At 34.4% G+C, this 26601-nt stretch overlaps 4 protein-coding genes across 9 annotated transcripts; 2 read left to right on the forward strand and 2 right to left on the reverse strand.

Moving 5' to 3' along the window:
* The first annotated feature begins 3243 nt into the window (after positions 1-3243).
* On the forward strand, positions 3244-9027 carry LOC105764711 (uncharacterized). 3 transcript variants are annotated; one of them, XM_052624861.1, is made up of 9 exons: positions 3244-3504; positions 4024-4127; positions 4765-5258; positions 6134-6286; positions 6834-7001; positions 7155-7275; positions 7891-8046; positions 8136-8260; positions 8647-9027. In XM_052624861.1, the coding sequence occupies exons 1-9, from the start codon at positions 3478-3480 to the stop codon at positions 8811-8813; spliced, it is 1515 nt and encodes a 504-aa protein (XP_052480821.1). In that variant the 5' UTR covers positions 3244-3477; the 3' UTR covers positions 8814-9027. The 3 variants fall into 3 exon arrangements, with proteins under 3 accessions (XP_052480821.1, XP_012438869.1, XP_012438870.1); XM_012583415.2 differs by having other exon boundaries at positions 3245-3504; positions 7822-8046; XM_012583416.2 differs by having other exon boundaries at positions 3246-3504; positions 4045-4127; positions 7822-8046.
* A 2899-nt stretch (positions 9028-11926) lies between these two features.
* On the reverse strand, positions 11927-14687 carry LOC105764712 (DNAJ protein JJJ1 homolog). 2 transcript variants are annotated; one of them, XM_052625479.1, is made up of 4 exons: positions 12874-14687; positions 12299-12357; positions 12135-12202; positions 11927-12022 (listed from the first exon to the last, which is right to left on the reverse strand). In XM_052625479.1, exons 1-3 carry the CDS (start codon positions 14509-14511, stop codon positions 12145-12147), a joined length of 1755 nt encoding a protein of 584 aa, XP_052481439.1. In that variant the 5' UTR covers positions 14512-14687; the 3' UTR covers positions 11927-12022; positions 12135-12144. The 2 variants fall into 2 exon arrangements, with proteins under 2 accessions (XP_052481439.1, XP_012438871.1); XM_012583417.2 differs by having other exon boundaries at positions 11927-12202.
* A 1991-nt stretch (positions 14688-16678) lies between these two features.
* On the reverse strand, positions 16679-20869 carry LOC105764713 (uncharacterized). 3 transcript variants are annotated; one of them, XM_052624938.1, is made up of 11 exons: positions 20849-20869; positions 20555-20696; positions 19970-20085; positions 19743-19803; positions 19400-19549; positions 18865-19075; positions 18397-18442; positions 17801-17915; positions 17609-17681; positions 17121-17346; positions 16679-16810 (listed from the first exon to the last, which is right to left on the reverse strand). In XM_052624938.1, the coding sequence occupies exons 2-11, from the start codon at positions 20643-20645 to the stop codon at positions 16790-16792; spliced, it is 1110 nt and encodes a 369-aa protein (XP_052480898.1). In that variant the 5' UTR covers positions 20646-20696; positions 20849-20869; the 3' UTR covers positions 16679-16789. The 3 variants fall into 3 exon arrangements, with proteins under 3 accessions (XP_052480898.1, XP_012438872.1, XP_012438873.1); XM_012583418.2 differs by lacking the exon at positions 20849-20869 and having other exon boundaries at positions 20555-20831; XM_012583419.2 differs by lacking the exon at positions 20849-20869 and having other exon boundaries at positions 19743-19800; positions 20555-20829.
* Positions 20870-21409: 540 nt separating this feature from the next.
* LOC105764714 (ATP synthase subunit gamma, mitochondrial) lies at positions 21410-26270 on the forward strand. The gene is made up of 9 exons (XM_012583420.2): positions 21410-21621; positions 22207-22250; positions 22407-22559; positions 23507-23620; positions 23726-23853; positions 24866-24988; positions 25087-25206; positions 25650-25771; positions 25941-26270. The coding sequence occupies exons 1-9, from the start codon at positions 21518-21520 to the stop codon at positions 26008-26010; spliced, it is 978 nt and encodes a 325-aa protein (XP_012438874.1). The 5' UTR covers positions 21410-21517; the 3' UTR covers positions 26011-26270.
* The last annotated feature ends 331 nt before the right edge of the window (positions 26271-26601 follow it).

Here is a 26601-nt window from a genome sequence, read left to right on the forward strand (position 1 = left end):
ACCGTTGCGCTCGTTGGTACATTCTGTTGGCAAGAAGTCTTCGATTTAACTTGCCCCAATTTCGACTTGTTTCCACTGGAATCCCCTGGATTCTCACATCTCGGCTTTGTCCCGCCCACAGTTCCTTGGCCTCTTTGCTTATGAACTTTGAAAGGGCCCCTACGACTTTGCCAAGCCAACAAGTCAGAATTCAAAACACTATCAGAGTGTTTGCAATGTACCTTACTCGTAGCATTTACTCGTCTCGACTGTTTTTGCATCGCTCCTTTCCCCTCGAAGCTCGATGCACAACCCACATTTCCCAAAGGTGTCGGCTCTATAGTAGATCCCGCAGGCTTCATATAGGTCTCTTGCGCCACTAACACTTCTGAAGGGGCTTTCGTAGCATTCCGTTTTGACGATTTAATGTTTCTCCCATACGAAACATCTTCGACTAGTTGGATTGACGATAACACCTTAATCCCAACCTTCACATCCCGCTGTACCGGCACAACACTTTTTGTTGACGGGCCGGTGACAATATGGATTTGATCGGCCCATGGTTGCAGAGTTGCCTGAATCTTGACAAGGCAGTTTAAGCCAAGCACAAAATCGTAATCATGTAATCGGATTACCTCGAATTCTTCATTGCTCTTCCATTCGCCGATTTGTAGTTCCACATCACAAACTACTCCCACAGTTGGGGCTTTCTCGGAAGTTGCTATCTTGATCTTCTTATTCGATTTCCTAATCGATAGGCCAAGCTTCTTCGCAGCCTTTTCCGACATGAACAAGTCCGATGCTCCCGTATCAATAAGAGCACTCCGCTTCTGACCCGCAATGTTGATGTCCACAAACATCAACCCATTTTCACCATTCCTCTTCCCAGGAATGAGCACCATCGAATTGACCCTTGATGTCTTCTCTTCGATAGGCTTCGTCTCTTCCTTCGGCTCCTCTTTCTTCTGGGTTGCCAAAATCATCACTTTATTTGGACATTTTCGCGCCATGTGTGGTCTTTGACAAATGAAGCATTTTATTCTCTTCCTCTTGTCCCTTGGGTCGTTGAATCCCCGCTTCGCATCTCTTGGTTTCCCATTGCCACTTGTACTATCAGTATTGTTGCCCCCATCGCTATGTCCCCTTTCATCTTCTTCATGGTTTCTCTCACCATTGCCCTTTCCATTGGGCTTAGATGACTCGAACTTGTCTTCTGTTGGACCAAGCTCGACAAAGAACTCTGCTTCGGCCATGGCTACAGTAAGTTCGGTGATTCCTTGCCTACGCAACTCATGCTTTGCCCACGGCTTTAACCCATCTTCGAACCAATAGAAAGCTTCTTTCTCGCTCAAGTCGGAGATTTGAAGCATCAACTCGCTAAATGCCCTCACATACTCCCGAACAGTTCCTTGTTGCGTGAGACGACGCAACTTTGCCCGAGCCTCCTTCTCGGCATACTGAGGGTAAAACTGCTTCTTCAACTCTCTTTGGAACTCCTCCCAAGTCCCAATCGTGTTCCCGCCACGTTTCTCATCCGTGGACCTCCGACGCCACCACAAGAGAGCTACATCAGTAAAATAGATTGAAGCAGTGTTTACCTTAATGTCATTATCCTCGATGCCCATCGCTCGGAAGTATTGCTCCATTTCCCACAAGAAGTTGTCCACATCCCTTGCGGATCGTGCACCCTTAAACTTCTCCGGTTTGGGAACATCCATTGCTTGTTGCTTCGGTCTTGAAGACAACATCCCATTACTCAAAGCGGCTTTGTAAATCGTGAGCTCCCCCTTGAGCTCCTCTATTTCTTTCTTCATGGCTAACACCATATCCTCGAGATACTCATCCCTCTCTGCCAGCTTTTCCTCAGTGGACTCGAGTAATTCCTTTATCTTTTCCCTATTTGCATCGAGAGAATCCAACACAAAATCTCTGAGTTGCTCTTCCATCGAGTCAAACCCATCCGTGCGTCCCTCGACCAATTCAAGCGTCTCTTTCACGTTCCCTACGGATTCCTCGAGATTAACCACTCGATTTTCCAAAGCTGTCAGCATTTCCCTCGAGCGACTAGCTTTTCTGGTTCTCCCACGGGTCTCCATTGGTTCACTTTGACCAACGACTTCTTTCGACATTCCAACGGTGCCTTCGAACCAACTCGAATATCACTTGGTTCAAACTTGGCTCGAATACCACTTGTCACGGGGCTAGACCTTTCGTCTCGCAATCCGTGCGGCCTTAGATGATCCGTTTGCTCCAAACTCGCCTAAGTCAGCCTTTACGCCCAAAAGTGAGGATTCCTTAGAACTCCTTCAAGGCACCAATTTGTATAGCGGAAGCGATTGTGCCAAAAGAAGTTACAAAAGAACAACAGAAAGCCAAAGAAAGAATGCACACAAAGTGTTTGAGTAAATGCTCAAGGAATTCTATTACTCTTAAGAATTCACCTTACAATGGATGAGTACAAATGATGGGGAGGCTCTCTATTTATAGTTGAGCTCCCCCAAAACCGACGGTCAAGATACATTTACATCGATGGACGATATTCACTATATCCCTTGATTTTAGGGATTTACAAGATTTGCCATATCAAATCTAATCTAATCTTTACAAGATATGATTCTCTCTATCTTCTAAGATTAGTTATCAAAATTAGCCTAAGTTGCCATGTCTTTATCATCGGGCCAACGAGGCTTCAATCTGACAGGCTTCTTCAATAGTTCTCTGAATCGGGCCAGTTTTTGTGGGCTAAATGTCCCCCATCTAATCGATAGACCTCTATGGGGCGTTTCTTGTGCCATGGTCACGGGCTTTGCACTTTGGCCCGTGACACTAGCGGGTTGTGGTCAACGAAGTCACACCGTCATCAAAGAGAGTGGGAAAAAAATTGTTTCAATTTACGTTGGTGACCAGCACTGGAGCATGAAATTACAGAGGGAAGCCGTTTCATTTTCTTAAGAAGTTTGTTTTGTTTTTATTTTTATGTTATTCAGATTTTTTTATCGTTTCTATCAGCTGTTTAGTTTTATTTCTTCAAGTTTGGTATTTAATGCATAATATTGTTTTATTAAAAAAAAAGTTAAAAAAGATATTCTCATAAACTTTATTATATTTATATACTAATATTAGAAATGAAATAATCATAAACTTTTAAAATTATCACAAATCTATTAAAAACAAATATCATCACAAACCTCATTTATTTAATAAAATATTTTTAATATTACTTTTAATATCGTGACTGGTACTAGTAGAAAAGAAAGGATTCCACTGTTTGGATTCCACTGTTTTTCCACCGAGTTTCTTCTCAATTTCTTCCAATTTCTCATCTTCTTCCTTTGTAAGGAAGGGGTTGCACTAATCTTTCTTCCTTTGGGTGTTTTCTTTCTCTTTCTTCCACCAGAGAAAACGCATAAAAAAACCCAAAACCCGAAAGCTCAAAACAAGTCAGCACAAAAAGAAAAAAAACAATTTATATACAGTGTGACTCACCACGAAACTTGCATGGGACAATCAAGAGAAACCCACTTGGTACAATGCTCAACAACCTCGAAACTTTCCATTCATCGTCTCTATTTCTGGACTTTTTTTTTTTAAAAGTTGCCAATGTACTTTTTTTAGCATGGTTGGTTTCAGGCATGGTGTTCATTGTTATTATAGTGTACTGTTAGAAACAATAATAGGAAAAGTTCTTTGGGTGGCGGTGGCCATTTTCAAGTCAACCTTTTGATCTTGTTAAACAATGAAATATATTTGATGTTGTAAAGATGGGATTTTATTCTTTCAAAAAAAAAAAAAAAAGAAATACATTGTTCACGCTGTCCTAGTTAAACTGTGGGATTATAAATGTTTGGTTTATATCAAATGCTCAAATGCACTTCTGTTATTGAAGTAATATACATGATGTTGAATACCTAATGATTGTGCAAAGGTTCCGTGTTGTTTAATTGAATTTTTTGATTGTAATCAAAGCTTTTTTCAACTTCATTTTATTTGTATTGATTATTTGCTTGTTATTAAGTGGCCAATGATATTTCGAAATTCTTATAGGGGGTTGCCATGTTTCTACAGGACAAGATATGTGATATATGTGGTGATGTTGGTTTTGAGGAACTAATTAGAAGCTGTTCTCAATGCACCATGGGACGCCATCTGTAAGATATCAATCGATTACTCTCTTAAGGCATTGCTTGTTTGGGGGATATAAACGAATAAGGAAGAAAGAATGTTTTAATCTAATAGTTAAATGATAAAGTAGGAAAATTGCTATGAAACCTACCAATAAGAGTAAAATATGTTCCATTCTTCCAAACATGCTAAGCCTTATATGTTCTCAATGCACCGTTGGATGTCATTTGTATGATAACCATCGGTTGATCTTAAAGCTTTTGCCTGCTCGGGAGGAGAACAGATAAGGAAAAAAGAATGTTTAATCTAATAGTTATGTGATAAAGTAGGAAAATGGCATTGGAACCTAACGATTACAGTAAAATATTTTCCATTCTTGCAAACAAGCAGAGTCTTTCATGTTTGATATGCTTTTATTTCCTTTTGTGTTTTTATGTTATTGTCATGATTGTTTGGTTTCCTTTTCCTAACTTTTATCAATTACATTTCAGAATCAGCTGCATCTGATTCTGAAACTACTATCAAGTATCACCCTAAATTACTTGCCTGGGTTAGAATAATAACATCTGAAACTGATTGCTTCATGTGTAGTTATATATTATATTTATTCAACTCTCAGTTCTGAATCTGATATGTTTTCTTTTCTTTCTTTTTCTTTGGAAGCTATTGCATGAGGGTTGTAGTGAGGGATGACTTGGAAGATTGGATATGTGAAGGATGCCTTTCGAAGAATGATATAAATTCTCTGAATTCTGGCCAGGCAGAAAATGTTATGGATTCCTCTACAAAAGTTTATTTTGACTTATGGGGACAGGTTCCACGTAAAAGGCGAAAAGCTGTTGAAACTGGGAAAGTGAAGTTCCTTCCTACTGAGGAAGTCATTAAGCTATCATCCCTCTTACCGTTACCAAAAAGGGCATTTCCTTCAAATAGTAACTCAGGGTTAAAACCTGTGCCTGCAAAATTCACTCTATCTCCATCGAAGAGGGTGTTTATGGGATCCAAATACGCTGGCCCTTGTTATAACCCAATAAAGGTAAGAAGAAATCCTACTTTTCTACAGTTAGGATCTGATAACGTTCCTAGAGGCCGAGGTGGGCAGATCAGTGCATCTATTAGGCATCAACATTCAGTTGAAAGGCCAAACAAGTCAAAAGGTGATAAATTCGCTGACTTTTTGCTAATTCTTTTGTTTTTGCATAAACTTTGTCTTGAGAATGTTGAAATATGTAAAGATGAAAGAAGTTCCACATGGTGTGTTTATGTACATTAGATGTAATCATGTAAAAGCCTTTAATTTAACTTTTCTATCAAGCTGCTGGAGTAGGTTCTTCAGGATACAGCAAGATAAACATTGTGATTGACTAGGCGTATTTTTGAGTTGGTTGGTATAAATCATGATAAATATATTTTGAACGAAATCATGATATATTTTGAGTTTTTGCTGGAGTCAATACTACACGATTTCAATTTTTTGTTATTCTTTATGATACCTTATGTCTTAAATCAAGTTTGTTTATTTTCCTAAAGTTTCAGCTTTGACAAAAATGTAGGTTTCTTTTCCTGTTGGGAAAATGAGAAAATAAAGCACTTGAACTTTATGTTAATTTTATTTTCAAGAAACAAAAACTTGTATAGGCATGGTTGGCAGGTTTGGTATAGGAATGAAAAAAATGGTGTCCTTGCATTTTATTTTGCATGAATAATAGGCCTACTTCTCATCCTAGGAATTTGCAGGTATGATAGAGTCCCCTCTCTGTCTGTCTCTCCGAGTTTCTACTACTAAGTAGCACTTCTGATATTCAATTATAGAATCGATTCCGATCAAGCTGAAAAAGCCCTATATTATTAGTAAGCTAGCGCCTCAAACTAAAGCGCTAACGAGCAAGAAAAGGGCCCCTTACTATAGGCGTTAGCACTTTAGAAGGATTGCAGCTAGCTGACCTTTCTTGATATCATATCGTTTTCTTGTGTGTTACAGCACCTTATATGGGGCTCTCTTAGTAATGTTGACTTCTATGCCCCAATGCAGAAGATGAAGAAAAGGCTTCTCGGACACCTGCAAAGCAGTATGGTAGTAATGAAGAGCCAGTATCTTCTGTTATGGCTGCTAATGAAGTCACGGGTGATGTTGATTCTAAAGCAACGAACACAATGAAAGAGACGTTGTCTATTGCCAATGCAGGCAAGAAATTTTCTCAATTGATATCATTTTGACATGTTTTTTAGTTTATGTGTTTTTCGTTAAATTAAAACAATAAATCCAAGATTTGCTTTGGAAAAGTTTTATTGTTAGAAAGGTGAAAATCTTTTGTTCCAAACTTCTATGATAGTAGCTGTAAAGTTATGATCTTATGTATTATACCTATTACCTTGTAATTAGGATTCAGTTTCTAACACTCATCAATATGACTTCCATGTAACTGTATTTTGAGCTTAATTTTTACTGGAATTTACTTGTATGCCAGACCTTTTTATGTGATGATATTTCTGGTCTTAGCAAATCAATGTTTGAGCTTAGTTTTCAATCTGCATGGTGCTACATGATAAGAAGCATTGATTTTTCAAGTAAATAAAGTGGTCCAAATTGGCTTTTATAAAGCTACTGTTGCTGTAGTTTGTTATTTGAGTTTATCCTTCACTTATATTGCAGTTGTCAGCTACTTGATTAACATTATAGTCTTAGCTTCTTGTGGCAAATTATCTGCTCGTATTGTATGTTATTTTTTCAGTAGAAAGAGCCCATCTTGTTCCCAACAAAGAGAATGTTTGCAAAGGGAAGATATCAGATACCATCCTACCTAATAAAGAGCTCACAGTTCTTCATACTAAGACCGAGGATGCTATGAGATCGAGCCGACCTTCACCATCAAGGCATCATACAACTATTATGAGTTCAGGCAAAATTAATTCTAAACTTGATTTTCTAATTTTGTATGGCATCTATCATCCAGGTTTTATCATCTTCAGGTTATGGTGGTGATACTGATTATATTGAAACTTTTTCTAGTTGATCAATGTTTGACATGCTCTTTAAACAAACTCCTTCTCAGGTCAAAACATTCATGGTGCTGCTGAACCTGAGAACTCTGATGTCCCGAAAACAGAAACCTGGAGTCGACTTAAGGTTTCCTTATATCGACCACATGCTCCTTCTCTACATCCTACCTGGATGTAAGTTAGCATGCCGTTTACCGATATTGCACGCACAGTATTCTTTCTTATTATATTCCCAAAATTTCAACCTGTTGAGAATTCTATCAAGATAATTCATATAATAGAACAATGGCATGGATTTCTTGAGGATTAATTACTTTGATCTATAGTTGTTTAAAAGGCTTTTAAACAAGCATTCATCACTCTCAATAATGCTGTTATTTTTAGCATATTAGTGTCTCTTCTATGCTTATGACATCAAAACTCTAAAGCGGTCTGTCTCAGTTTACCTATACTGCTTGAAACTATGTTTACTCGGACTCAGATGTGTCAGATACGGGTTTGCGATTTTCTATGTATTTGGAGAGTCGTATCCTCATAGCTCATGTCCAAAACTCTGGTACTTTAGAGAAAAATGAAGTCTGAACAACAGAAGCCTGAAAACTTCATAAGTTTCTATTCTACATATGTATTCTAGCATGCAATTTGCATGTAGAGTTTGCATTCATTGCTACTTTCAGTATGTTTTATTTCACAGTATTGACCTTTCCCCTCCTCTTTTAGGGGAGGTTTCAAATTCTTCAATACCACGGGTGAGTTGTATGGTGATTTCCTGGCTCTACCACCATGCAGAGTTCATCGTAAAGCATATGAGTTTTCGAAGAAAATGCCTGCAGTTCTTCAGGTTAATCTGCTTCAACAGTGGCACCTTCACTCTCATATACTCCAGAATGGTTGTTTAGATCTTCTTGACATTGCTTTATACTTTTGTCCAGTAGACATGGAAAGGTCTGCTTCAACGTGTAAATTATGGATTAAATTAATTTAAAGTTTCGATTTTCAACTTATCTTACTTCCATGTCATCTTGGAAATGTAGATCTCAAGGGAATTACAACAAACTATTTCAGCTCATGGGGAAGGAAAATTCAGTGATGATAAGTTACATTGATGATTTGGAGTTGTTGATATTTACATCTGAACAGTTACATGCAGATTCGTGGGGTAAGTCTCTAGCTTTCTGAGGGCTTCCCTTCAGAACAGTTTGTTTAGTGTGAGTGTTGGATATTGGAATGCGTCTAGCACAGATATCTTTGATTTCCTTTAAGTCTTATTATGTATTTGAAGAGTCTTTTGAGGGTCATATTCCCATACCCTTGCCTGACAAGGTGTCAGACACTGCTACTTGAAGAAAAACGAAGAGTCAGCACTAAAAAGGCATTATATATTCAAAATTTATTTTATTCTAACATGGATATATCCGTGTCCAACCCTCACACGAGTCCGAGTAATACAGATTATTTCTTCTTTGAATACTACTCTCCTTCATATTTTCTTCATTTTTAGTTGTCCAGGGAACATTCATTGTACTATTTTAATTACATTCATAGGTGTGTTTACCGGGTCAAATAAGGAGTTTTTTGGTGGAGTCTTCCGCCGAGTGAAGGAACATCAGAAGCTTCCTTCATTGGTTTCTCATACACAAGATGCAGGTGAAGCTGATGACATGGTAAGTGGAAAAATGGTAGGGATTTCGAACATGGCTCTTTCGAAATGAAGACAAGGCGGATAGATTTGTGTGTTGTTGAAGTAAAGAACAAGTTAGTGTAATACATTTGTAAAGCCTGTACACATATTTTCACCCACATAGTCAGCGATAGTACTAACACCCATCATTTTGGGATAAAACAAAAACCATATCACTATCAGAACGCTTCCTTTTTTGTACCGCTTAGCATTAATCCGTATTACTTAGTTTATTATTCCTTTTATATTCTTAGTTTTTTGTTTTGCTTTTAGAATTACAAAAATTTTATGCTTAATGTGAAAATTTATCTTTGTTTTGATTCATTAATATTTGTTATTGTACTTTTGAGTTAAAAATAAATTCTAACCATATTTTAATTTTATTTTGAATTTTGTCACTTTATTTTTTTGATCAAATTTTGTCATTAAAATTTGATTTGTGATTCAATTTTAATTTAAAATAAATTGAAGGAAGATTTATAAAAAATTTAAAAATAATAATGTAATATAATCTCAACAATTAATAAAAGCAGTTATTTATAAAAGGGTAAAGTTAACTTTTTATTTTTCAAGTCTTTTGTTAAATAAAAATTCTATGTTAATTTATTAATTATTAATATTTATAAAATATTTTTGTTAAATAAATTATCTTTAATTAAAATCATAATTTATGGCAAAATTTAATAAAATTTAAGGTATAATTGTAAAATTCAATCACTTAAAAATTGTGGGGTAAATTTAACCAAAATAATGCAGTGGCAAACTTCAATATTTCGGTATGATGGCAAATTTATATTTTTAACCAGAAATTTTATATTGCTTTTCGGCTGTCACACCATTACATAAACATGCAAGAAAAATGTAAAAAGGTCATGACGCATGATTCAACGTCTTTTACATATTTAATTTTGATCCTTTAATAATAATAATTTAATAAATGGTGAAATTCCAGGATACACAAATTCTAGTAGTAATAATATTGAAAAGGCTTAGGCTTTGACTCTTGAATTATATATATATATATATATATATATATATATATATATATTAACTTTTGAATTATTCTTTTTATTTTTTATAAAGTAAAATTATAAATTAAGAGAATAAATTACATCAACATGATTTGAACATTATTAAGGTGTCAACAAGAGTCTATTCTCTTATATTATTAATTTTTCCCATTTTGATATTTATATCTTGTCTCATTTTGACACCTAAGCTATTATATCGTCCTATTTCACTTCAAGAATTATCGACTTCTAATAAAAATATTTTATTCTCATGCTTTTGTTAGTATTTAAAAAAAAAACAACTCTATAACTATGCGTGAATTTGAGGTATATACTTTTCATTCTTAGACTTCTCTTCTATAAATTGTTGGCTCTTCAAACGCTAATAAAATTGTGAGACAAAACCATCATTAGAGACAATACCAACTCATTAGTGATTTGTTGGCTTTTAACAAAGAAAGCTTTGCCAACTTCACTAGATAGAATTTGCCTCTCCTCAATCACATATATATGCATGTATATTGGTGTTAAAGGGATTTGCTTAGATGCTTGGATCTTTATGCATACTTGTGTTTAATTGGGTTATTTCTTATGCACGATTGCAAAAATGCATTCACATATTCATGACACTTAATGGTCAAATGAACATTCTTATAAAAGATTAAATAAGCAACATATAGCCAATTATTTTTATATCAGTCACACTCTATAGCAGCGTTTTATTATAATTACCAAATTTGATGTAGAGCTAATTTTTTGTGTTACATTAATCTTCTATAACAGTAATAACGATAAAGCATGAAGTACACTCTTTATTAAATTAGTTCTTTGTGATATCAAATTTTGATAAAATTAATTCAACTCTTAAAATGAGTACAGGTGAGATTGAAATTTGATTTGGAATTATGCATTTTCAATTATTGTATGCTACAAATTTTTAATTTTGAAAAAATGGAATAGTTGTCATGATCCTCGTACGCGTCGCACATCTCTACTAGATGTTTAAGAAAATAAAATTTTTGTTGAAAATAATCTTATATAATAAAGTTTATTTTAATGAAATAAAGAATGTGTTTTAAGATTGAGGTCTCTCGAGCCCTAATTTGCACCACCCGACATTTTAGATTCATTTGATCATATAGCTAAAAGTACACCGTTTGACTTGATTATTTACCGTGCTGACGTTGCACTCCATATCGATGGTGAACCAATTTGTGAAAATTCGGAACATAATCCTATCACAGTTTGCCTCGAAATGCTTGGCCTGGTACCATCGAGTATTTAGATGAAGGGCGGCACTTTGAAAATGAAATGGTTGAAGAACACTTTCCAGAACCTTTCTCCATATGTAATTGTTGCAGATTGTATGTGCAAAACAAGCATATATATATATATACATACACATGAACGGCACTATAAAATTTGATGCACCTAAAGGATTTAGAGCGCGTGCGCCGAATGAGCTGATGGAAGCAAGATGTGCCCATAATGACTTAAAGGGTTGCCTTCAAAACTAATTTCATAAATTCTGAAATTTGATGGATACGCAAATTCGGATAATATTATTCAAAAATTAAAAAACATATATACGATTTAATTATCAAATAAATCAAGTGAATTCGAATTCTGAATATTCTAAAAACTGCAGTTATAACTCTTAATGCATATTTCTCGAGTATCTTTGATTCTTTAATACACATACATTGCAGGAGCGTCGTTCCTTTACAGTTGCTGACTGAACATAAAAAAAGTTAAATTATGCCGTAAGTCCCTGTACTCTTCACAAATTAAAAATTTAGTTCCTATACTTTTTTATTTTCAGGAATTTAATTCCTCCACTTCTCAATTTTTATTTTTTCCAATTGGTTGGTGTTGACATTCTGAAATAAAACAAAAACCTCATTTGATAGCAATGCAATAAAAAAAATGTTGTAATGAATCTAAATTTAACAAACTAATTTTAACAGAGTTGACAGTTAAATCAAAATTTTAAAATCTGAAAAATAAAGGGACTAAATTCTTAAAAATGAAAGTATAAAGACTACATTCCAAATTTATGAAGAGCACAAGGACTTATCATCGCATATTTTGACTTAAAAGAAAACACCATCGGAACATATCGTTTCAAGCAGGGTACTAAAGAATTTTGTGGCTGTTTAAAGCCACATTCAATCTATTGAACTCAAAATAAGGGTAACATTTTACACGAATAGATCTTTCGATTCAAGACCTGGTCAATGTTCATGTTTTTAATGAAAAAATAAAAAATAAAATCCAAAATCAGAAATGCTACTATTGGATTAGCTGCATTTGATAACAAATCAAATAGTGATATAGGATACCTCATTGTTATCATCGGAATTTCAACGTAGCATGACCACTGTCTCCCAAATGCTTATGTAATTTATTCCTGCCACAAACACAATACGATCATGAAAAGTGTGATGCCAAATGCTTCTATATTTATTTTTTAATAAATGGCAATCAAAATATAACGTTCACATACTTCGATTGGAATTCCTCTCCACATGTCTCACATACATTGCCGGAATGCTTTGCCGTTGCCTGGATGTGAATGCATATTTTGACAATAAGCCAAGAAATTAGAGATACAAGCATAAGTCATTAGTACTAGTACATTCCAAACAAAATGCATTAAGTACATGAAATTATCTTATGGAAATGTGCTCAAAGGTTTCTAGTAGAACTAGTTAGATAATCCGTTGTTTCGAGCTTTCCATCTTTATTCCAATGTCATATTCTTCCCCTGCTAACAACTAATTTTGTACCACATGACAACGATTACAACAATTACTATAATCAAGAAAGTCTCCAAGCCGAAGTTATTTGTGGCAATAATATGTACATGATATTAACTATAAATACTGCAATGAACTAATGGTTCAACTAAAACCTTTTTTGTGCGTGCAGATGCATGTAAAGAAGCAAGCAATTATTTAGTTCCTTGTATTCTCTCCATGTACTACATATATCAATGCATATATACATATTATAAACGGAGGTAACTAGCAATGGTTTCATCAGAAGGTAATATCAATAAAAATGGAGAATAAAGCATACCTTTGCTTTCTTTCCTTTAGATGATTTATTTGATTTGGTATTTGTTTCTTTCTTTGTATTCCCTTTTCTATCAGTAGGTTGCTTTGAAACCTTATCACCATTTCCCAATTTATCATCCTTTTCACCACTACTGCCCTCATCTTCTACAAGTTGCTTCTCTTCCCCATGCAGTGTTCTATCACTTACGCTAGCTTCTTCGTTCTTGCTTTTAGTTTCGTTAACATCAGTTTTCATGGCATCATCGCTATTCTTTTTACCCTTCTCTTTCTTCCCTGTTCTGTTTCTCCTTCTGTTTTTCCGGTTACCGTAATTCATAAATTCTCCCTCATCACTTTCATCTTTGACATGAAATCCTGTAGGCGAAACCATACCCTCGCTCTTGAAAGAAACATTTTTCTTATCTTTCTGCCCGGACACCATTGCTTCAAGAATACTATTTTCTTCATCATGATCATTAGCACTATCAACCTCAACCTCCTCTTCATCTTCATCCCCTGCATCAGCATAAAAAAATCCATCATCCCCCTCACTTAGCTCACCTACTCTATTCTCTCCTTCATCCTCCCTTTCCTCTTCAATCCTTAAACCCTCCCTAAACTTCTCCTCCACATCCGCTTCCACCTCTAAATCCCCTTCCTCTTCTTCCTCCTCAATTATCGATTCCCTCAATTCCGCCACTTTCTCCTTATGCTTCTTCGATTGTTCATGATTCTTCCATTGCTTCTCACTCTTGAACTTCTTCCCGCAGGCCACACAATAGAACTCTTCCTTCTCTCTTTCTTTCTCGTCCATTTCATCCCAATTGTCCACTTCTTCCTCTTCGACTTTCGCCCATTCAGGCTCCTCGTAAGCCTTAACTCTTGCCAACCTCTCCTTCTCAAGCTTCCTCTTTCTCTCCCTCTCCTCCTCTTTCTTCCTTTCCATCTCCTCCTTCCTTTTCACACTCATATCGATAACCCTCTTATCCCTCTTCTTAACAAACTCCGCCAGTCCTCTAACCGTCTCATTATACTCCCTTTTTGCCTTCTTCCTCAACTTCTTATTCTCTTCCTCCATAACGCGCCGCGATTTCCGGTTTGGTCCGGCCATAGCATCATACTCATCAACCCAAACAAAATCCATAACCGTAGAAAACCCTAACCAATAGTTATAAAAAGCCGTAACTTGACCGTACGGACTCTCTAAATTCCCCATCAAAGGAGCTTCTTTTACGATATCTAAACCTAGCCCTAACTTCCTAGCGAAGTTGATTTCATTGGCATAAATTTTAGAGAAAAGGTCAGAATAAACCTTGTAGAAGCCCCGACCGGAGTCGGAGTAACCCGAATAAACGGTATTGGAGAAGAAAGAGAACAGGTCGGGGACGGGGGAATTGGCGGAGGTGTTGCGATCGGCGAAGAGGATTTGGGAGCGGTGAGAGTCGTACCAAGAGCGTTCTTTGGGATCAGAAAGGACTTCATAAGCGTGGACCAGCTCTTGGAATTGGGCGGTGGCTTCAGCCTGAGAAAGGCCGGATTGAACGAGCTTGTCGGGGTGGCGTTGGAGAGCGAGCTTTTTGTAGGCGAAGCGAATTTCATCTTGAGAACAGTCACGGGATAAACCTAAAACCTCATATAGACACCGTTTCTCAGACGCCATTGGATGATCAGCGATTGAATCCCACGAAACCCAAGACCTTTCTTTTCCTTCCTCTGTAGATTATGTGTGTTAGAAATGAAGTTATTGAGTCGGTTAGCTCGTGGGAGCTTGGCGGCCAAGAAAATTTTGGCAGTGGCAAACCCGGTTCTCTCCGTAAACAGAAACTAAATATAACCCCAACAACATAAAGGAAGCCTCGCTTAAATAATTAATATTTTTATAGAAGATCCCTATTCCATTTGGTTTTCCAGGTCAGGTCCCTTCACTTTTCAAGCAATTTGTATTTAGTGTTTGGTATATTTGACTGTTATTCAACCACAGCAATTCTACTTCACTGAGAAGGACGATAATACCTTTCTTAGTTTAATTTCCGAATTATATTCCTTATTATCATTTTGGTAATAAACTTTGATACTTAAAATCTACTCCTTTACCCATTTTGATATAAAAAGCTTAACCATCTTTTAGAAAAAAGTTGGCCAATCAGGACGTGCCATGTTATTAATAGTATGGCAGTTGATCGATAATGTGGCACATTAACTGATGACATGGCAAGTTGGTCACTGATCAATTGTTAACTAGTCAAAAATTATTAAAAATTATAAAAATGTTTTCTAATATAAAAAATTAGTAAAAATTCATTTAAAATTTTATCTAAACAATATATAAATATATAAAATTATTCAAAAATATCAAAAGTTCTAATTTTTTAAAAATTTATAAAAGTATTAAAATTTATTTGAAAATTTGAAAATATTTTAAAACTCATGAAAATTCAAAATATATAAAGACTGTAACTTTTAAATATGAAAATTTGAAAATCATAAAAAGTTAAAACTAATAAAATTTGTAAAATTATTATAATTTTTACAATCTAAAAATATTGTTTTCTATTTTTTCTTAAAACTATCTTCTTAAATTTTACAAAATTATACAAATTATTATAATTTAAAAAATATAATTTTAGATTGTAATTTTATAGTATTATTCATTTTAAAATTTTAATGATTTCAGTATTTTTATATTTAAAAAATTACAAATCCTAAGATTTTTCATAAATTTTTTTACAATTTTAGAACTTTTTAATATTTTTAAATTGTATATATTTATACATTTTTAAATAAATTCTAAATTTTAAATGATTTTTACTCATTTTTATAATGTTTTACAAGTTTTATAATCTTTTTTACAATTTTATAAATTTTTATAAATTTTAAATAATATATATTTATACAGTTTTAAATAAATTTTAAATTTTTAAATGGTCTTTTTACTAATTTTATAATTTTTACAAGTTTCTTTTTCATTTTAAAATATATTTTTACAATTTTAAAAGATTTTTAATGATTTTGAATAATCAATGGTTCATCAATAGTCAATTAATGTCGGTCAACAGTCAACCTACCACATCGCCAGTCAACTACAATGTAATCAATGATGTGGTACGTTTTGATCGATCAATTTTTTTTTACGCTGCAAAACGAATAACACGAGAGAGTTCAAATATCAAAATGAAATAAAAAATGTTTAGCTGCCAAAATGAGAAAATAACTATAGTTCAAAGCTTAAAGTCCAAATTAAAAATAAAGCCTTAAAAGATAAATATATAGAAAATTACAAACATTTATCAATTCCCCTACGTATACATTATTTAAATTTAAAATTATTTCATTAAAAATTTAAAAATATTTTTATTTAAATTTCTAAAATACAATAATATTTTAATTTTAAAACATATTTTATTTTAAAATATAATTATATATTTATTATTGGATAAAAATATTTGCTATCGAACACATAAGTCCATTTGACGCAATTTTTGAGTTTTATTTATTTATTTAGAGTTAATAGCCAATTACATTTATAAAATGCTATATAAATTTATATAAAATTTTTAAGTGTTATAAAATCTATTTAACACTTTATTAATTTTTATAAACATTTTTAATTTTATATTTACTTAAATTGTGTAAAATAATAATTAATATATTATGAAAAAAATTATAAAGTTGATTCGCTGTTGTAAATTGAAACAATAAATTCTAAGTTTTGTTCCAATGCAAATTTCGATCGATACCATCCGCAAAAAGAAAAAAGAAAAAAAGAAAACGTTAACTAAATTTACCAGCAAAAAAAAAATCAAATTTAAAATTTAAGTATAAGAAATAAATTTATTTTCCTTAAATGGCTGAAAACTACAAGAAGACAATATACTTAAATGGCAAAGTAATGGAGCTAATTAGTTAATGTCTGCAAAACATTAAGCATCTCGAAATTGTCATTGCTCTAATTTCGTTACCTGCAAACCAAAGATCCTTTTCTCAATTTTCTGTTTAAAGATTGTGTTGAGTAGACTTGTTCATGAATTCCACGAGCCAAAAATAATTTCATTCTTAGGCTCAAATCAGGCAGGCTAAACCCCGACCAATTACTATCTAAAAATATTTAAATATTTTATTATTTAATTATAATTCGGGTTGGCCCGATCCGTATACAATTCTAGTGTTAGTTCTGTAATGGCTTCAAAAATATTACCATTAAACAAAGCAAAGTCAAAAACCTTGATTTTCTTTGGATGTCAAAAACTGTTGAATGAAAATTCAAGCTACCTCTTTAAAAGAAGATTTCGGTTTCTCGATTGACAAGCTCGTGACTTCTTGCATGTTGTCGTCGTCCAGTTTCTTGTTAAATTGTTCTCTTAGGAATTCGACAGCCATGAAGGTAAGAGCCGAGGCCGGAATATACCATGTGATCCGGGGGATGCTTCCTCGGAACATTCCCTTTGCGCCTTCAGTTTTCCAGATTTTATTCATCGCATCCAGCCAGCCATTATAGCTGTTAAACATCCAAATATAGCACCATAGTGGGCGTGTTAAACATAACCCCCCAAAAAAAGCATGAGGAGACTTGGAAAGAGTAAGGGACTGAGATACCGAACAAATGGTAAACATCTTTATACATGTGGTAATTTTGGTTATCGATGGCTAAAGATTTGCCCTTGTTAGAAATCTATGAATCCCAACAAAGTTTCGGATGTTTGAGACAATTATAAGTCTGTAGCTACAGATCATTAATAAAAATGTGACAATTTTGATACCTTGTGGATGATCCCTGTACTTGCAATCTTGTTTTTATTACATCCAAGGGAGTGGTAAGGTATGCACTAAACCCTGCAGATAATATAAGAGTATTCACAGTATTCGAGGCACGATAAATTGTGTGTTTAATCATTAAAAAGGACGAAATGGAAACTGCATGGTAGAAGGTGAAGCAAAAGCAAGACAAATACCACCAGCCAATCCTCCTAGTATGAGTCCCTCCATAGAACCATCAACATGGAAATTAGGAGCCCATTTTTGTCTCCCTTTCTCGGTCAAATCTTTCAGGGCTTCGTAGAACATAACCTGCATGGTGGGTCATTTATTCTGTTTAATATTGAATTAAAAGATGCAGATAGCGTGAACATAAGCTGGACACTTTCATAGGAATTCTGTTACTAAAATGATTACAGTAAGGGCCATGAAAAAGAGAAAATGATATCAATAGTCAGTTATCCCTCAATTGAGACACAGAAGTAATCAACCCGGTGATTTAGTTTATGCATTTAGAAAATCATACTTATAAATGCTGACAAACTTAAAGCAATATTAATGATGAGCTCATTATCCATTCATGGAGAAAGAATGTGTGTGTGTGTGGGGGGGGGGAGGGGTTGGATAGAGAAAATTGAAGACAAAGCAATTTTAGGTATGTTGTATAGGCAACACCTTGATAATCACTTTAGTCACCTATGATATTATCAAACATTGAAAGATAAGAACAAAACCGGCAAACTTAGAATAAATACATACTGTCTGCAGATAAATCTGAAATAACTTTTCGTACCATAAGACCAGCGAATGGCACATCCCTTGCAAGTGTGGACCAGTACCTGAAAAGGAACAATAAGAAGAATGAATTTCATCAATAGTCCAAAAATTTAGAATACTCCCAATTTCGGAAAACTATCTTTAACAGTAAGGTTAAAATCAAGTTCTGCACGGATCCAATCCAGGAGAACTATAGCATTTAAGGAGACATGCTGTTATATGCCCCTACATGCCAAACAACACAAGATGAAAAGGAATAGGGAAGAGAGGGGAGATATAACTAGAGCGAACTCAGGCCATCTAAAATGTAAGGTCGTATAAAATCCTCAAAAGGATAGGAACGTTCAAATCAGAAATGATGAACATATGATATCAAGCATCTATAAGCATATTTGGTTGGAGTTGGACGGCATACTTGTTTGCATGTGGAAATCCAAGTATTTATCTAACAGTAAATATAATATAAAAGGGAAGAAATAATTACCCAGCATATAATCCCTTAAGTCCTTGCTCTTTCCATATTGAATGCCCAGCTTGGAACATTCCTGTGTAATAACCATACATTTCTGCACCGGATTTCATTTGCATTTTGTCTTTCATAATAGCAGAATTCCAAGAGTTACTCGAGCCTTGAACCTGCATGCGTTGCTTCATCACTTCACATGGAACATATACAAAAGAACCAAGTGTATCACCTGAAAATCAAGGAGAATTACAAGATAGAAATCAGAGCTCACTCATGCATTTCAATTGCTGATTAGTTGAAATCATAAAACATGAAAGTGTTCTGCCCTCCAAAGCTTTATTCATTCAAATCAAAAGCAACTAAAATTGAAACAGCTAGTATCAGAAAGTGCACTTCATTGTCGAAGTTGGAGCAAAAAAAATAAGAAACAAGAAGGGCGATCCGAAAGTGAGCAATGACTAGAATGTTAATCATACCATAGTTGTAACTATTATGCAAGAAAATTAGGTGGAAGAATATTACTAAATGAAAATAACGTTCCGGAACAGCTTACCAACAGCTCCAGCAATGAAATGTGCCCAGTGGCCCCCAAGGTTAGGATGTGACTCTTCAATCCATTTTTTAGTGGACTCTATGAAACCAAAGTATGTTGCTCCAGTAGCTAGAGATCCAGTAATTCCAGGAGCTATACCCCTATAGAAGCCTACAAATATGATCAGTCCAGACAAACTGGGTAACATGGTAGATGTATAGTACATGATTAAAGAAGGGAACCAATACACAAAATCCAATTCAAATATGCTACATGGAGCGCATAAGTTAATTGGAAATGTTAGAATCATTGCAAAATGTAACCGGATGACCACAGACAAAATAAGCTAAGTGACTGAATATACCTCTTAAGCCATCTGCAACCCAGACAGTTTGAACCATCTGCACTATGCTCTTTTGACTCTGCTAGCAATAGAAACAAAAATGTATCAACAAACAAGCACTGGAGACAAACAGAAATCTGGTAGAAAATTCTGTTTTCATCCCCTACCACGACCCCAAACAAAGATTGAATATAAGATATTCCCTCCAAAACTGTAAATCCCTGTTCCATTATTGAATGTCATCATACCTGACTTCCACTAAGAAGAACTTGACTTTGAATTCTTGTCTTTATGGTATCAATGGGATGCATCATCCCCTCTCCAAAGGCTCCCGCAATGGCTCCCCATACAAACTCTCTCCATACTATATCAAAATCATAAAAGTGCATTTAAAAAAAAAAAAAGAAATCCATAGACCACAGATTATTTAAGCATTTTCTTTTTTTAAGCCCATTATAAGACATCAATGAAACTAAGTCGGGAAAAACTAAAAATAAAAAAGGGTATTTCATTTCATTCTTAAGACCAGATAAGAACTTGTTGCAAAAATACTAATTGGAAACAAAACTTCAATCCCATTTCTTCAACAAGGAAAACCAAGGAAGGGGGGAGAACAAATGTTCTATTTCAAGTTATAAAACCAATGCTATATTTCTATTTTCTATAACGAAATCAAATGAATCACAAACAACTTAATTGGGCCAATTGCATGTATTTGTTCTGTTTGAACAGAGCATTGCACCGAGGTAAAACGAGTAAAACTCCTTTCTTTTTCTTCTATTTCCCAAACAGAGCAAAGCAGCAGTAAAAGGAAGGAGAAAGCAGCTAATTACCAAAGAACTGATCTCGATTGTGAGTGGCTTTGTTGGTTGAATGAGACAATGGGGCATCAAATTTGGTTGAAGTTGAGCTTTTATTCGCCATTTGAAGATCGAAGTTTCAGAGTTCTATTTTCTTCCTCTTTGCTCTTTGAATCTATTACAAACAAATTTCACTTTTTTTTTTTCAGTAGGGTTTAGGGTTTAAACTTCAAAAGAAAAAATTCAATTGAAGAAAATTTTTTTAGGACAACCCGGTTTGCTGTAATAAAAAATTATCACTTTGTTCAGTTGGGTTTAGGGTCTTACTCTGTTGCACCGCACGGTCCGCTGTCTTCGAGGATTATGAGTCGGGTTAGGATTTGAATATTTATGGGCAAACTACACCTAAGGTTATTAAACTAACAGTAAGTTTACATATAACTCATTCAGCTTCAAAACGTTACAAAATAGTCATTACATTATTTGAAATTTTCTCTTTTACAGTTCAACTTTTTAATGAAATAATTTTAAATGTCACCTGTGAACTAAAATCAAATAGTTTTTTTCTCTAATCTCTAACATTGATTTTTAAATCGGCTTGAATCTAAGGAATGTTCTTCTACTTGTTGATAAGTATTGATCCACCATACCAATTGTCGAATTCTCGTTTGGAGCTCACTAGGTGAATTTTTTTTAAATAAAAACTTAACAGCCTAGTGACTTAATTAAAAACTTATTAATAGTTTAGTAACCTTGAGTGTAGTTTATCCAATTGTTTATTTAGCTTTTCTTTCCCCAGTTTGATCGGACAACTTGAATTGAGAAAACGATGTCGTATGAGGGTTTGCTTGAATCCTTCCATTTCATTATTCTGTTTTTTTTCATTTTCATTTTTACGATAACAGTAAAACACACTGACCTCAGAAAGAGCACCCAAAAGAAAAAACACTGATCAACGAAGGATTTCTAGGGTTTTTTTTTCCGTATCAGTAAGCGATGGCAATGGCTGCTCTCAGACGCGAAGGGAGGCGTTTCGCCCCTCTGATTGCTCCCCGTCCAATTACCGCTGTCCGATCCTCTCCTATCGTTCCCACTCACGAGTACCGATCTCATTTTCTTGATCTCTCGCCACATCATCTCTCATACATTTTCATCGCATTTATCCTTTATCTTGATTTCTGGTTCTATGATTAGAAAATCAGGCAAAAACAAACTTCTTTGATTTTTTTTATCCCGTTTCCCTAATTTCTTTCCTGGTAACCAAACGGAAGATATTCTATTTCGCGTCTGGGAGTGATTCAGTTTTCACTGTTCCGAGCGAATAAAATTTTGCGTAATGTACTTTTCGAGTTTTTTGCCCTTCTAATTTTGTGTATATTTTCCCCCATTTTTTAAAAAATGAACGTTTTTTTTAAAGTAAGTATGGTTTCATTTATCTGTAATGAAATTAATGGTTTACATTTTCTGGTGATCGTTTCTTTTTCTTTTGCGATGAAATACGTATCTGAAATAAAGTTTAAACAGTTGGTAGTGGCGTTTTCAATTATTCTATTTTCCTGAAGAATGGACAAAAAGATGAAAATATCAAAATTTTGATTGAACCTTATAAGATTTATAATGAAATTCATATGTTCGGGTTTTTTTTATGTGATGTGAAGTACTAAATAAATTAATTTGGATGACAGAGATGAGGGTCCGATTGGTGTTCGTTATATTTCAACCCAAGTCGGTAAGATATGTTTTATTTTCTCTTTGTTTTTTTGTTTTTTTATATGATGCTATACATACTTGCTTGTTGCCTTCTCTTTTACAGTCCGGGTTCTTTTTGAAGGTTGTACTTGTAACTTGGGTGGTGATCTATTATTCTGATAAATTATTTATGCAGTTAGAAACCGGATGAAGAGTGTTAAGAATATTCAGAAAATTACAAAGGCTATGAAGATGGTTGCTGCCTCAAAGTTGAGAGCAGTTCAAACTAAAGCTGAGAATTCCCGAGGCCTCTGGCAGCCATTTACTGCACTTCTTGGTGATCTTCCCAGTATGTCCACTAACAAGCCTCTGATATGTACCCTTTGCTGAACAAACTCAATTGAAGTTGGTTGTGTTCTCATTGCATTTTGCTTAATGTTTGTTATCAAGTTGTTTACTGCTAGTTTGTTCTCTGCTCCATTTATGTTGAGCTGATGCTCATGTTCTGAATTGTATGGGGCAGTGGCTTAGTTTTTCATCCTACCCTCTCTATCTAGAAGGTTTACACAAATGTAACTTATATATTTGATTGATAACAGAACAATTTTGGCAGACTAGCTGCCTTTTAAAAATTCCTCTTTGGTTCGTAGTGTATGTTTGAAAATTAGGTGAATATATTCTCATAAAATCATGAATATGTTTGTATGCACTTGTTTGTTTAAAGAGGCTCTGATTAGTTATAACATTGACTCCCTATCAATACTAGCTTGATCAGTTAATGGCTAGTATTAGCTCGATCAATGATACCTATGCATAGTAGTGAATATAACTGAAGTTTTAGAAAACTGGATGCTAAATATATACTCCCCATCTAAAAGGTGCTACGTTAGTTGGATTTGAGTGAGTTTCGGATATGGGTGTGTCCAATTTGGGTATATTCAATTTGTTAAAAAGATTTTCCATGTATATGTAGTGTTCTTGAAGGGTCATATCCCTCTATACCCATGTCTGAAAATGTGTTGGACATAGGTGTCGGACATGGTTTCTTCAAGAAAAATGAAAAGTCAGAGCAACATAGAATGGGGAAGTGTTTTAGTTTTAACCTGTTAATTAACCATTAATAACATGCTTTTGAAATATAAGGTTATAGGGTCTTTGCCTGCCTACTATCTTGTTTTATCCTTGTGCAGTTCTGCTATATTGTTTAATGATCTTTTACAGTTTTACTTGTATCAAATGTATCTTTTTTTTTTCTTGTCAGCCTCATTTTATTAATATATCTTGTGACATTGTTAGGTGTTGATGTCAAGAAGAACGTTGTTGTAACCATCTCTTCTGACAAAGGTCTCTGTGGTGGAATTAACTCTACATCAGTCAAGATAAGCAAAGGGATCTATAAGTTGAACTCTGGTATATCTCCAAAGGAACTCATAATTTCTATTTTTTAATCTTTTCCCCCCCTTATTTGGTGCCTTTTGGGTTCTTCTTATAAGTTAAATATCTTTATTTCTGTAGGCCCTGAAAAAGAAACAAAATATGTAATTCTGGGAGAGAAGGCAAAGGCTCAATTGGTTCGTGACTCAAAGAAGGACATTGAGTTGATCATAACTGAGCTGCAGAAGAATCCTTTGAGCTACACTCAGGTCTGTTACTGTGCTTTCATTTGCATTCGGCAGTTCCCAAATGGAAGAACCTTTTAGTGCAAGTTGAAAATTTGATTGCTATAATGAATGCTCGATTCATTCTTTAAGGCCTTCTGTTGGTCATGCAGGAACAGGATATTTAGACCTAATATCTTATGTTTCAGTAAATGCACTGGTTGTCGACTGTTTCCTTGTGATTTAGCCCAGAAGGTGCCAAATTGAGATAATCTGGTCATATGATTGGCAAGAACCTGTAATTATAGAGTTTAATGTGATAATTGAAGATAATTAAGGTTTGTTGGTATAAAAAAACAAGGCTTCTCTTTTTATGGAAAAAATACACATAAAGGTTCAATCGACCTGCTGGCCTGGGATGTGAATAATATACACAATAGTAATATAAGGTAGCATTGAAGTTTGGAGGACAGATGCTGATCCTAGATCTCATTTTTCACAATGAACGCCTTAATAGCCCTCTCATATAGGGTTAGCAATTTCTTCACCCAAGCCAAAGCAAATTCTTATATAATTGTTCTTTATCAGTTAAATGAGCTAATGTTTATATTAGCTTTTCAGCTATTGTCCTCTCACTCTGAGTTGATCTCCGAAGTAGGAGCTATTAAAATTGATTGAATGGAGTTGTAAATTAAAGGAAAACATAATAATGGAAGGAAACCTTATATAGACCTTTTGTATCAAATTCTAGACCAAGGGAAACATAACATTAACACAAACTGATATCAATTCAAGCTTAAATAGTACTCCGATCATCTAACATAATAAAGACGGCAATTCCAAATTTTCTTGAAGTTTAATCTTGACTTTCTTCAATCTACTTTTGTGGAATCACCTTGTCTTTGATAAATATCTGTCTTCTTTTCAATGCTGTAGATTTCAATTGATTGTCTTAACATCTCTTGGATGGACTGGAATTTTCTGATGGAGATGGATTTCCATTTTATGGACCTTTTCTATTTCTTTTCGCCATACTTACAAATATTTGCACCTTCAGGTCTCTGTTCTTGCTGATGAGATCTTAAAGAATGTGGAGTATGATGCCTTGAGGATTGTCTTCAACAAGTTTCACTCAGTAGTTTCATTTGTGCCGACAGTCTCAACTGTATTATCACCTGAAGTGAGTAAATCTTTCAGATTGATAGTTATTTTAACCCTGGTTAGTTGCTGCTCTGGTTATTCTCTGTTTTCTTTTTAATTTGGTGTTTATTTGTATAGATTGTTGAAAGGGAATCTGAATCTGGGGGAAAGCTTGGTGAACTAGACTCCTATGAAGTCGAGGGTGGTGAGACAAAGGGTGAAATACTTCAAAATCTGGCTGAGTTCCAGTTCTCTTGTGTAAGTCCCTGCTGTTTGAAAGAAATGTCCTTATTTCTTGTTATTCTGCATGAAAGTCATACCATGAAGGCATGAACTATAGGACTAAATAAAATGTTTCAGAATTTTGAATTTAATTGATACCCTAAGTCATTGAGAGTTGTTTTATGGTGACAAGATTAATACAAATGATTCCTATGATTTCAGAGATAAAAATAAAAGCATAATTGGTCATGTTCCTATGGTTTTTATAGAGCTCTATGTTTCCTTGTTGTTAATTCTTCTGGCCAGTGTTGCCGCGGCAAAACCTTTATCATCTCTTTGTCTAAGGAATCTGGATGAACAAGTACTAACAGTTGCAATTTAATCCGTCATCTTGAGTATGCATAAACCACCTTATCTTCTACTGGAATGTGCTATAGTCTCTGTAATTTGCCATCTAAGCATTCTTGTATTTCCCCCAGGTCATGTTCAATGCGGTATTGGAGAATGCTTGTAGTGAGCAAGGAGCAAGGATGTCTGCTATGGATAGCTCAAGCAGAAACGCCGGCGACATGCTTGATCGCCTGACTCTTACATATAACAGGTCTCCTGCCTCCCTCGTTTTCATATACATTAACTTTCATATGAATTGGTTTATACACTTCATTAGTATTCTGTTGTCACTTATGTTGCATGGAACCACATTTGTTTTACCTTTTATTCCTTTTTCATAGCTGAAGTAGATTGTTTTTTTGGCCATATTTGTGTTTCAGAACCCGTCAAGCTTCAATCACCACGGAGTTGATTGAGATTATATCTGGAGCATCGGCACTGGAAGGTTAATTTCAAATATTTTTCACTGCTAGATTTTTCCGGACGGTAATGAAATAAAATGTCTGTGCACTGTTTTTTTCTCTATACTTGTGCTTTTTTGAGTGTTTTGTTGAGGCTCTTCAATAATCTCCCCCAGTATTAAATCTTCATTTCTGGGAATTAAAATTACTTTTTTCGATTGTTTCACCTAGCCTTTTGGTTCATGCAACACTGAAAATTCAATGATATTGGAAGGATATATCCTGCTTTTATTTTTCCCCTCTATAAAATATTCACTTAGCTTTCTCTTGTTTTATTTTGGTATTTTTCCGAACTCAATAGTAAATGACAATAATCCTCATTTTTTCAAGTACCTATGAAAATAGCATGACTCAAAAAAATTGAACATATATATCTGGTGCATATTTCATCATTGAACAGGAAAAATATATAATTCAAATATGTACAATAACTTACATGAAAAATAATATGAATGCAATAAGAGTATATGAATTATTTGTGTTTAAATTTATATAAATAAATGTCTTGAAAATATTATTATGATAAATAAAAATATATAAATACATGAATTGTCAATTCTAGGATATAGATATTCAGGTT

This window comes from Gossypium raimondii, chromosome 12 (assembly GCF_025698545.1).
Source record: "Gossypium raimondii isolate GPD5lz chromosome 12, ASM2569854v1, whole genome shotgun sequence".
Classification (NCBI taxonomy): Eukaryota; Viridiplantae; Streptophyta; class Magnoliopsida; order Malvales; family Malvaceae; genus Gossypium; species Gossypium raimondii.

What these genes read in the sequence shown, in the direction of transcription:
- LOC105764713 (XM_052624938.1), bottom strand. Translation starts at nt 20,645, where the DNA reads ATGGCGAATAAAAGCTCAACTTCAACCAAATTTGATGCCCCATTGTCT. An exon ending in CTTAAGGGATTATATGCTGG is followed by an intron (nt 18,443 to 18,864) that starts GTAATTATTTCT and finishes GTTCCTTTTCAG; the next exon opens with GTACTGGTCCACACTTGCAA. An exon ending in CGAAATCTTCTTTTAAAGAG is followed by an intron (nt 16,811 to 17,120) that starts GTAGCTTGAATT and finishes TTTGGTTTGCAG; the next exon opens with GTAACGAAATTAGAGCAATG.
- LOC105764711 (XM_012583415.2), top strand. Translation starts at nt 3,478, where the DNA reads ATGGGACAATCAAGAGAAACCCACTTG. An exon ending in TACAACTATTATGAGTTCAG is followed by an intron (nt 7,002 to 7,154) that starts GCAAAATTAATT and finishes ACTCCTTCTCAG; the next exon opens with GTCAAAACATTCATGGTGCT. An exon ending in GTTACATGCAGATTCGTGGG is followed by an intron (nt 8,261 to 8,646) that starts GTAAGTCTCTAG and finishes TTACATTCATAG; the next exon opens with GTGTGTTTACCGGGTCAAAT.
- LOC105764714 (XM_012583420.2), top strand. Translation starts at nt 21,518, where the DNA reads ATGGCAATGGCTGCTCTCAGACGCGAAGGGAGGCGTTTCGCCCCTCTG. An exon ending in TTATATTTCAACCCAAGTCG is followed by an intron (nt 22,251 to 22,406) that starts GTAAGATATGTT and finishes TTATTTATGCAG; the next exon opens with TTAGAAACCGGATGAAGAGT. An exon ending in CTGAGTTCCAGTTCTCTTGT is followed by an intron (nt 25,207 to 25,649) that starts GTAAGTCCCTGC and finishes TATTTCCCCCAG; the next exon opens with GTCATGTTCAATGCGGTATT.
- LOC105764712 (XM_052625479.1), bottom strand. Translation starts at nt 14,511, where the DNA reads ATGGCGTCTGAGAAACGGTGTCTATATGAGGTTTTAGGTTTATCCCGT. An exon ending in CTAAAGGAAAGAAAGCAAAG is followed by an intron (nt 12,358 to 12,873) that starts GTATGCTTTATT and finishes ATTCACATCCAG; the next exon opens with GCAACGGCAAAGCATTCCGG. An exon ending in GGAGAGGAATTCCAATCGAA is followed by an intron (nt 12,203 to 12,298) that starts GTATGTGAACGT and finishes TGTTTGTGGCAG; the next exon opens with GAATAAATTACATAAGCATT.